The 10883-nt window shown below is 38.1% G+C and overlaps 2 protein-coding genes across 4 annotated transcripts; one reads left to right on the top strand and one right to left on the bottom strand.

Moving 5' to 3' along the window:
* Nucleotides 1–688: 688 nt before the first annotated feature.
* Nucleotides 689–7314, bottom strand: arrdc3a (arrestin domain containing 3a). 2 transcript variants are annotated; one of them, XM_020935422.2, is made up of 8 exons: nucleotides 6796–7314; nucleotides 5141–5222; nucleotides 4918–5065; nucleotides 4724–4826; nucleotides 4358–4614; nucleotides 3809–3965; nucleotides 3594–3727; nucleotides 689–3505 (listed from the first exon to the last, which is right to left on the bottom strand). In XM_020935422.2, exons 1-8 carry the CDS (start codon nucleotides 7073–7075, stop codon nucleotides 3437–3439), a joined length of 1230 nt encoding a protein of 409 aa, XP_020791081.1. In that variant the 5' UTR covers nucleotides 7076–7314; the 3' UTR covers nucleotides 689–3436. The 2 variants fall into 2 exon arrangements, with proteins under 2 accessions (XP_020791081.1, XP_020791082.1); XM_020935423.2 differs by having other exon boundaries at nucleotides 5141–5293; nucleotides 6796–6937.
* A 696-nt stretch (nucleotides 7315–8010) lies between these two features.
* Nucleotides 8011–10764, top strand: arsk (arylsulfatase family, member K). Of its 2 annotated transcripts, none has more exons than XM_055165435.1 (8): nucleotides 8011–8249; nucleotides 8702–8825; nucleotides 8897–9082; nucleotides 9161–9440; nucleotides 9546–9717; nucleotides 9799–10023; nucleotides 10094–10309; nucleotides 10385–10764. In XM_055165435.1, the coding sequence occupies exons 3-8, from the start codon at nucleotides 8925–8927 to the stop codon at nucleotides 10657–10659; spliced, it is 1326 nt and encodes a 441-aa protein (XP_055021410.1). In that variant the 5' UTR covers nucleotides 8011–8249; nucleotides 8702–8825; nucleotides 8897–8924; the 3' UTR covers nucleotides 10660–10764. The 2 variants fall into 2 exon arrangements, with proteins under 2 accessions (XP_055021410.1, XP_020791175.1); XM_020935516.2 differs by having other exon boundaries at nucleotides 8012–8249; nucleotides 8923–9082.
* The last annotated feature ends 119 nt before the right edge of the window (nucleotides 10765–10883 follow it).

Below are 10883 nucleotides of genomic sequence, written 5' to 3'. Positions count from 1 at the left end.
GAGACAGTACAAAAGCCAAACGAAGTGGAGGGTCAAAAGCTGCTGCTGACTCATCACTGAAGCTGTCTATTTCACAGTATTTCTCTATGAACGATGAGCTGTAGTGTTATCTTTGGGGGCATTTGTCTCACATCTGCCCCTCGCTGCTCCACGTGTTTCCAGGGTCCGAGTCCTGTTACGCAATCCCTGCAGCTTTCATAAGAACTTCTGTGCCTTTTATCTGACCTGACATCCGGCCACATATAGTTTGCTGAGCTCATACCCTTGCTTACACAAAGCTCTGAGTTTTCCAACTAAATTGGAACAACTCTGATGTAATGGTAAAATCAATCAGCAGCATTGAATTTTACTTCTGAAATGTGACATGTGAGGCAAGACAAAACATGGGCTGGGAGTAATGCCTGCCTCACAAAGGATACAACCTGTTTGTGAAGTGTCTTGACACCAATAATCATTGGCTTATTATCTTAAAAGCTAAAATAGCAACAAACTTGAAAAACAAATGCTGTATAAAGTTTGACCTTTAAGGAAGGGTCAAAGAATAAAGAGTTTCATATAGACTTTCTAACCCTGACCACCTTAATCCAATATGATGAGGCAAAAATATTTGAGCATTAGCTCTGTTGAAAAAAAAAAAGCTGTATAATCTAATTAACTAAAAATAAAGATTAACAAAAAATACACAGAGTTTCAAACTAATTGTTTATTCAAATCAAAGGGAAGAACTAGACAAGGGTTTAATCATTCAGAACCTAGTATATTCATAGAATATTTTAACATCATCATGATTAACAGATCAAAAAGATATACAAAAACAAATATACAAATGGAGAATGAAGGAAAATAGGTGTGATATTGCACTTTTCCCCTAAAATGTCTCAGATGCCCTGCCCAGTTCTTTTGCTCTGGACATTTTAGGTCCTGCCTCTTACAGGTCAGGAGTTTAGCTTAGTTTTGACACTGTACAACTCAAGCAAACAAACTATAGAACTGCAACCTGAATGTTGAAGCTTATTTTGAGAGTAGCTGATTTAGGAAAACACTAACTTATTAAAAGTGAAAGAAGCAATTTACATGCTATTTGTGTTACCTAAGTGATTCTCAGTGGGGGAGAGTGCTGGTCAACAGCTGCCACCCCCTCGACCTGAGGAGCTTCACAAAGGTCATAGGCTAACTCAGTTATGTCGCTAATCTCAAAAAGAAACTGTGAATGCCCACAAGTTACATGGAAAATAGAAAAGTTAATCAAGAAAACCAGAGGCCTGTCCAGAAAGTTTTAGCATGAAACACTAGGTTTTCAAGGAATATTTGCCATTTTCCCTTTTTGTCCTCATAAATAACATGGAAACTCTAAAACAAAAAAACTAAACAAAACTAAACAAAACATACAAACAGGAAACCAACAGCTAAAACAGATTATCAATTTGTGTGAGAGAAAAAAAAAAAAAAAAAAAAAAAAAAATCAACTGGTCTTTTCTGTATCAAGGCCACAGAGATAAGTTCACTTAGTATGCACTGCTATGAGCAGAGAAGCTGTGAGGTTAGTTACAAGCATGTATGCAAACAGCACATACAAAGTATGAACTACATTTTAAATGTAAACTCATGTGGGGTGTGTGTGTGTGTGTGTGTATGTATATGTGTAATTATATACACACACACACACACATACACACACATATATACATATATATATATATATACACACACACACATATATATATATATATATTATATATATATATATATATATATATATATACACACACATATATATATACATATATATATATATATATATACATATACATACATATATATATATAAATATATATATATATATATAAAAATAATACATACACATATATACATACACACACACATATATATGTACATATAAAAAAAGAGTTTAAAGCAATACTACACAATGCGGCATGACTGCAGAATTCTAATGTTATAAAATGTTTAGCAGGATTTTGTTTATTCCACACCACCATTGACTGCTTACTTTTACTTATTAACATTTGTATATAAAAAGTGCTACTTCTCATTTTTGCTCTGTCTGATGCAGCTGGTCTTAAGTGTTGAAAGAGTTAGAAAACCAATGTATTACTCATTTCAACCTACTACACTACTAAAAGAACTACTTCTACTTGTTCTGACCAGTCTGACCAGACAGTTAGCATTATCACAGCAATTTTACTGGACATGAGTTTGCTTCTGTGTGTTTTGTTTTATAGTAAGCATTCTGGCTTCAGTGGTTTAGTAAAACACTGCAGTATGGATGAGATGAGCAAGTACAGCAGGACAAAAAGGGAATGTGATTCTTTCGAAAGCTGCCAATCATTTTCTGCAGGTCTAATAGGGAGATTATGAGCAGTGCAATTTAAAATACCTGTTTCTTTTTATTTTCTATTCAATTGGCAAAGGAGTCAAAGTTTAGGGTAGACACACAAGACTTGTTTCTTGTGTGATTTGGAGGTTTCTTGCATCAAGGTTGTACATCCATCTCCAATGTACCACCTGTCATTGCAAATTGTACAGTAAGAAAAAAAATGCAATGCTGCCACTTCATTAATACAATTTAAAAGCAATTAAGTATAAATGAAGCTATGGCAGGGCTCATTAAAATAACCTAAATAAGCCATATTATACATGGAACCAATAGGAGCAACATCTAAGAGTGAGAGAATGTTATGTTTGATTGTTTAGTCCACATCCAATATAGCTGTAATGTGTTATAAAAAAAAACTAAATGTATTTTAACACCTAAAACAAAACAAAAAACAAAACAAAAAATCAGTGCATTGTTCATGTCTTTTTCAGTCTTATTTTCTCTCTTATGATCAAAATGATGCAAAAAAGTTAAGTTTGCGGTCTTAGTCTGGTACATTACAAGACCAAACTAATAGTGATTTTCATTATCCTTAAACAGAGTCACAAACTCAAGTAAAGAATAAAATGTGCAAAAAAATTCCCAAAGTAGGCAGGAGGCTTATATCTCTGCTGTCAACCACTGCCAATGAATGCTTTCATTCTGAGCGTAGTAGTGTGACCCCATTGTCTTTGGAAGTGAGTCCATATGTGCCAAAAGTTAGAAGTGGGGAAAAAGCTTGGCAGACTTGAGCCCTATGGGTCTTCCTCTTCTTCAACCACTGAGGCTCGTGCTACTAGTGGGGTTTTCCTACATGTCCCACTGTGAGCAGTTTGACTCCACAAAGCTGTACCCAAACAGACGGCTGCTCCTCTTTCAAAGGAAAGGTTGGAATAGGTTTGTCCATACAACCAGCTGTGAGAAGTCCATGTTGTGTTGGATGGTGGGATACGTCTCTGGAGGCCAGGTTGAGTGCTGTCATGGAGAACTATACAAAGCTGAGCTTTGCACACAGGTTTATTTTAGTTCCCCGAATCCAACAGGGAAACTCAGTATTAACTATCAACGTGATGGACAGCTGTCCAACCTACGCTCTTCAGTGCAACTGGCATGATCTGGATTTGGATCAATCTAAAAATAAGACCAAAAAAAAAAAAAAAGGGTTGCATTTTAAACACATTTTTAAAAAAGATATTATTTAACGTAACAGTGTGCCTACCTCAGAGTAAAGTGGAGGGGGTTGAAAGCGAAACTCATGAATGTAGGCAAACAGATGTCCCTCAAGCTCCTCACGGGCAGCTGGAACAGCCAGCCTCTGTTCTTCTGTTACTATCTCTGCATAGCTCGGAGGGGCTGAACAGAGAAGCAAATTATGTGTTAAAATGAGACGAAATAACTGTTTGCTTAAACTTTAAACTACCCCTGCCAACCTACCCTCAGGCCTCTCAGGCAGCCCCATGCCCAGCCAACTCATGCTGCACTGGCTGCTGACGCTGGAGGTGCGAGAGCCAAATGGGTGGAGCGGGATGGTCCCAATAACAAGGGGCAGGTTTAGAGACAGGTTTATCGCACCAGGTATGTCCACATACACCTAAACAGAGATAAATTATTAGTATCAAACTCACATGCACAGAAGAGAGTTAGGGGTAATGTAAGTATGGTGCTGATCAGAATGTTCACTCTTATGTAGGTCACCAAGCAGAGGTCAGGTTGGTTATGCAAGTCTGTGCTCTAGTGCGATGGCTGTCAGTTTGTAGGGTAAAGTGGTTATAAGCACCCTCCAGGCAGGTGTTAGCACTGATATTCTGGGCTAATGCTCTTAACAGCATGTGGAGAGAACACCTGTTTCAGTTTGAGGCCCAGATCTGATAATGAGGTGCTGAGTCAATGTCCTCTACCAGTAACACCTCAGTGTGTGGCAAATATTACTTTTCAAACTTTAATTGATCATTTATTGGGGAAACATAAAAGCATCTGACTTACCATCAGAGAGTACTCCACTCTGATAATGCTGCAGTCCAGAATAGAAGGAGAGACTGGTGGGATCTTAAGCATCTTTCCATTCCAAGTCTCAGTTTTTCCAGAGGAGAGGGACTCGCCACGCAGGTTAGCCACAAGCTGTTTGACTTCCTTCATCTTTCCTTTGGCATAGAAGGTTTGAGTCTGGTAAATGGCCGCTTTGGGCACCACCATACGTGATGAGCAGTTCTCAATCTCTGCAAAAATTTGGATTGATTCTCCTAGATGGTTCAGAATAAGGAAAATGTGGGTTAATAACCTGTATTTGCAATGAATTTGTTATGGAGCTATGAAGCTGTTTGGAAAAAACACCTTTTAAAATACATTTACCTGGTGTATATCCTTTCCTCTCAATTTTGGCACTTAGGGAAATAGGACCTGAGGTGCAGAACCAACAGCAAAGAGTCTTGTCTTTTGTGCCAGCCTGTGGTGACTGAAAAACAAGATTAATAATATTAATATTACGTTCTGTTTTTCAACTAATGGTGCAAAGTACTTCGGACAACCAGTGTATAAAAGCTTACCAGCAGTAAAGGAGTGTTGATGTCAATGTGCTCAAAGACTGTAAATTCCTTCTTGGTCTTCATGGGCAAGAGCCATGGCCTGTGGAGTTCTGCTTTTACCCAGTATCGCACACTGCCATGCTTTCCTTCAAAGGAGGTAGCCAGGGGTCTGCAGACATAGCACAGAACAATGCTACTCACCAAACATTACAGACATCAAATAATAATTACATATTGTACTTACGTCTGTGGAAGCTCAAAGCTGAATGCATACTCGTGTCTTCCTGAATGGATAGTGGTGAGACCTTCTTCAGAATTGTCATCATCTGAAAAAGAAGTAGGACAATATTCCAAACATCTGCATACCATACCTGGACACAATGATCTACGGAGACCTCTGAAAACCATATCAAAGACACAGGGTGGGGGAAGAAAAAAAAGAGAATAGAATTTACTAAGATATATCTCTGTAACAAGTAGCTTATTGTAAAGAGCCTCAGCTCATTGAGCTTATCAGTCTCCCATCGTTTTTCAGAAAATCATAAACTATGTATTTGAACTATCTAGCCCACTGGTGAGCATAAAACTACTGAAGGATAACGACAAACATCTGGAAGGAAATAAATACTGGTAAATCTTGTTTTTAATCAATCATTTTGCCTTGATGCTTTTCATTTGTGACTTGAAACGGGTTTGATTGACAATTATGACATTATTTTCATTCATTATATTGGTCATTTCGATGATTTTAGAGCTACACGGTGTGCTTTTGCTATCTCAGCACTCTCCCTCCCTCGTCGACAGCCAGGCAGAGTGGTAAACAAGTGCAGAGCTGTCACTCAAAGCCAGACTCCAGCAGGAGGAGACCGGCCTAAACCGGTGCGAGCAGCTCCCACAGCCGCTGTGCTCATTACGCATTCACTATGCGCCGCCAGTTTGCGCACAACATAAAAACACAATTATTTTTACTACACATCTTGTTTCTTTATCATTGCGAACAACGATACCAGTATTCATTTATACATAACCAATTAAGGCGCTTGTATTACAATTTAAACATCAAGCATTCATACAAAAACAAGTCTGGGCATGAACCAAGTGCACGAATTGACAATGTAAAATGTACAAGATAAATCAAAAAGATAAATAAAAAGGTATAAACCTATAGGCACACCATTAGAAAACCTATAAACCAATAAAATAGAGGTGCAATGAGAGATTTAAACACTAAGCCTCCCATACAATCTGTCCTGTGCCTCCATGGATCAATACACTAAGCAGAATAAGGAAGCCTAAGGTCGAATGCGACAAAATGCTACAGAAGCCTGTCTGACTTTTACTTTGCAGGTGTTTTTCAAAAAGTTGCAGATATTTCTGTCCGCAAAGAGTGATGTCACTATCCACACATGAGCACCAAAGCCAATGAACGCACTGAGGAAGGAGGGTCCTGCGTCTAACTCCGCCTGTCTCTGGTCCAGTTTTCTGAACAGGATTAAACCGCTTTGAACAATGGGTGGAAACTTAAGCAACCTTACAAAGAAACATACTAATCTATATGGTTATTTATTTGTAAATATACATAAAAACTGCTCTAAGGTCAATATATTGTCATCCTATCAGAAAACGTATCAAATATTTCATTAGCTTCATATGCGCCTTAAGCTGTCATTCATTGACACCTTGTCAACAAGCGACAATGGATCAACGCCTCAAAACAATGCCTTTCAAGTTATCCTTTATATTTTAAATGGAAAATTGGGGCACTTCTGTTACTCTTTAAAAAGACTTCCATAATTATGATAGAAATGGTCAAAAAGGGGGGATTTAACCATTTCCAATAGCACATTCTAACACAAAGAGCCTCAGAGGAAAACCACATCATAAAGACAAATTTCTTACCTCTTTCGTGTCCAATTAAGATGTCTTTGTGATTTAGATACTCCACTTCTTCTGTGTAGTTCTGTGTGTAGGCAGTGTTGGATCCAGCATTTCTTGATTCAGTCCAACGAACTTTTGCAAATCCTTTTGCGTTGATTTTGAGTGATTTCACGCGGATTTCTCCAGTGACTTCAATAATCACTCTCCCTGAGACACTGTCCCCGCTTGAGAAAACGGGGACATTACTGTCATTGAGACAGTCATAGCTTACAGTGAAGCTCTTTACCTTTCCTAGCACCATGGTGGAAAAGGAAGAGGCTACACAGAGCTAGGAGTAAAAAAGTCTGAAAAAGAATCTCATAAAAAAGATGGTGCAGATTGAGACACTGATCTCTGCCCTGCAGAGCAGAAGGCACGATCAGTGGTTTCTTTGAGAGCAGTTCATTGAAGTGTGAAGGCTCAATAACAGCACTGGATGCTGTTATCATTCGCCTGTCTCTAGCTTGGTCTCCAGTCAAAGACAAGGAAACCCCCGTAGCCCAGTCACTTTAAGCTACTGCCTGAGTGAAAAACAACCTTGAGCGCATGCGCAACTTCCACTGCCCCCTCCTTCCGCCTTCTGGAACGAGACAGAGCTGTGGCTCAGGGCCAGATGGGAACTTTGGGCCGAGCTTTAAGGCTGCGGTCACATTCTACAGCAGAACTGAGCGCATTCTTCTCCACCATGGGATACATGTCAGCGAGCCCATATTCTTGTTTTACAGCGTTCTGTTTGTAGATGATATTTTGAGGACTTTTGCCCATTTCACAGATATATTTTGATATAACTGATATTTGCCATGCCAAAAGTGGAGGATTTTCTCCTAAAGACCATGAATGTTACACACCTATACACTGCATATCTGTCTAATAGCAAGCCTATTCAAGAAAAAACAATAAAAACAGCCTTTTAGTTGATGAGAGAGACACGGCCTATTTCCAAAATGCACAATATCCTTTCATTTGTAGATATGTATGTGGATCCACTTGGCGCATTTGCAATACACTAAACTATGCATAGTAGAAATACAAAGTTTGTTTGCACAAAGACGCACAAAGAACACAGTCATAAAGCGCCACCTCTCGGCCATTGCCACAACCACTTGTTGAACTACTTCATAGAAAAAGCGATCCCTAACCACCATAGATCATTTCTTAAGTGAAGTACGCCATCTACTGTTTTTATATAGTCAGTACACAATGTCGTAACCCGGAAGTTTACATTTTGTTTTCGTGCCATTTATTTCCAAAAGAGACATAGTTATTTTAATAGATCCATGAGTATAGCTAATACTTTACAACTATTGCAATAGTGCCTTGATACAAATATGAGTTTAACAGTTACTTTGCTTATTTTGTTTCAGATGTACGATTTACGTTTTTGCTATCTTGAAAATAATAGGCCTAATATGGTTATGGTTATGAGTGATGCATTCGTAAGTATTAATTCGTTCACAATTTTTGCTGAATTATTTGTGTGATTAAAGGTATGCAACTGTGTTACTTTTCTGGTGGATTATCTATGTAGGCTAAACTTCATCATGTCATGGAGTTCTTGCTTTGCCTGAAATGCTCCATAGTACGGCATTAAATCGTTACAGTACGCATTAAATTGATCGTGTATTTCATCACATAGCTGTTTTTATTACTTGAGAAAACAACATCTGAACTTGACCTGATGGCATCAACTGCTTGTCTCTTGGAGATACGTTTAATGTGGAGCATTCCGAGCAAACCAATATCATCTAGATGGAAACAAACAGCTGACCAATCCTTCACTTCCCACCAGAAAAGTTACGTAGTGCACCTTCGGTTTTGTTTAACATTGTGTTGGACTATGTCTAGGTTCATATTGACATATATTTACGCAGCTGCATCTTCTACACAGGATGGAAGACTGACCTTCAAAAACCAAGTGGTACAGCTGCCATACATAAATTATCTCCGTGAACTTGGTACAACCTTCCTGAACGCCTACAGTAACTCTCCCATATGCTGCCCTTCAAGAGCAGGTAAAGCATTATTTAACAAGAAGTTCAAAGATAATATTAATTACTTTCTTAATTAATTAATTAATTATTAGAGGGTTGTTTTATGATTGACATTAAGTAATGTGGAGTGGTCAGTATGTACATCGCACTGAGTCATGGAACAACTTCAAGTGTCTTGAGGCCAAATCAACAACGTGGATGGACTTGTTGAGGGAAAGTGGATATACTACCAAAATGATAGGCAAGATAGACTACATCTCTGGAAGTCACTCTCTCAGGTATACTAGTAAAGGCAACAGCTAGACATTGTGTTTGTTTTTTAATCTGAATATTGTTCCCATGTTGTATTCTCTCAGTAATCGCGTAGAGGCCTGGACACGAGATGCTGAACTTCTTTTGAGTCAAGAGGGCCGCCCTGTTATTGATCTAGTTGGTAACATGTCAACTGTGGAAATACAGAGGACGGATTGGCAGAACACAAGAAAGGCTAAACAATGGATTATAAGGACTTCCCCCTCTGGCCAACCCTTTGCACTTTATCTTGGTCTTAACTTACCCCACCCCTATAAAACAGAATCCCTTGGGCCCACAGCTGGGGGCTCTACTTTCCGCACTTCACCATTCTGGTTAAGTAAGGTAAACTTTGTGAACTTACAAGGTTTTTGAAACCTAAATATACTACTATTATTCTAAAATATTAAATTGACAAGTTACTTAAATCTAAATATATATTGTCCATAGGTGGCTTCTGATCAAATCTCAGTTCCAAAATGGCTTCCTTTTTCTGATATGCATCCAGTTGACTATTACTCTACCGTCACCAAAAATTGCAGTAGTGTTTTTACAAAGGAGGAAATAATAAGGATTCGTGCTTTTTACTATGCCATGTGTGCTGAGACAGATGCTATGCTTGGTCAGTATTCAGAACAATTCAAATGCTTAAAAAACTGACTATAAAAACAAACTGGGATAAAATGCCCTGTGTTTTTTTCAGGGGAGATAATTGCATCACTAAGAGAAACTGGCGTGCTTAACAACACTATTGTCATCTTCACTGCCGATCATGGAGAGTTAGCCATGGAGCACCGGCAGTTCTACAAAATGTCCATGTTTGAAGGCAGTGTTCATATTCCTCTCCTTTTCATGGGGCCTGGCATTAAATCTGGTCTTCTGGTGGATCAACTGGTGTCACTGGTCGACCTCTATCCCTCTATTCTAAGTATGAAATACAGTCAAATGAGTTTAAACCATTCAAGGGAGAGAAAAAAAAACATTCTGCTCTTTTCCAGAAATTGCTGATATTTCAGCCCCAGCCAATCTTAGTGGCTATTCCCTTCTTCCTTTCATGTCCAAGTCCCATGGTTTCCACAATCATCAACACCCAGACTGGATCTTTAGTGAATATCATGGTTGTAATGCTAATGCTTCCACATACATGCTAAGAACTGGCCACTGGAAGTACATCACATATTCAGATGGTCAGCAGCTGCCACCACAGCTTTTTGGTGAGTTTGGTGAGAGATAATGATATGCATTACACTGCTTATTTCCAAAAATGCGTAATATCTTTTATTTTGTAGATTTATCACAGGACCCAGAAGAGCTACATAATATAATTTTTAAATTCCCAGATGTGAGGGCACATTTGGACAAAGTTTTATGCAGTATAGTAAGTTATCCTTTGGTTTCTGACAGGGTCCATGAATATAATAAAAAAGCTTTTACGTCTTGGAGAAATAGCCTTGGAGGAAATTACAGCCAAGTCATTGCAAATCTCAGGTGGCATACAGATTGGCAGAAAGATTCAAAAGCAAATGAAAAAGCAATTGATCAGTGGATATATGGCTTTAAATAACTCTATGGCACAGTATTTAAGTATTGCAAAGATATTTGTAAAGATTTAAAATAAAGATAACATTTATTTGGATACAAAAATAAACTATTTTCCTAAATACCTTAATGTTTTGTATTTATTATTTAGAGTTATTAATGTTATTGATCTATAATAAAGTTCCATAGTTATAAGAGTCTTAAAATAAGATAAACAATTTTTTTTTACATTTTTATTATGGATGACGC

Source organism: Boleophthalmus pectinirostris, unplaced genomic scaffold (genome assembly GCF_026225935.1).
Source record: "Boleophthalmus pectinirostris isolate CB_2022bp ecotype Guang Dong unplaced genomic scaffold, ASM2622593v1 HiC_scaffold_760, whole genome shotgun sequence".
Classification (NCBI taxonomy): domain Eukaryota; kingdom Metazoa; phylum Chordata; class Actinopteri; order Gobiiformes; family Gobiidae; genus Boleophthalmus; species Boleophthalmus pectinirostris.
The sequence above is the reverse complement of the archived record's forward strand: the minus strand, read 5'-3'. Positions and strand labels throughout refer to the sequence as shown.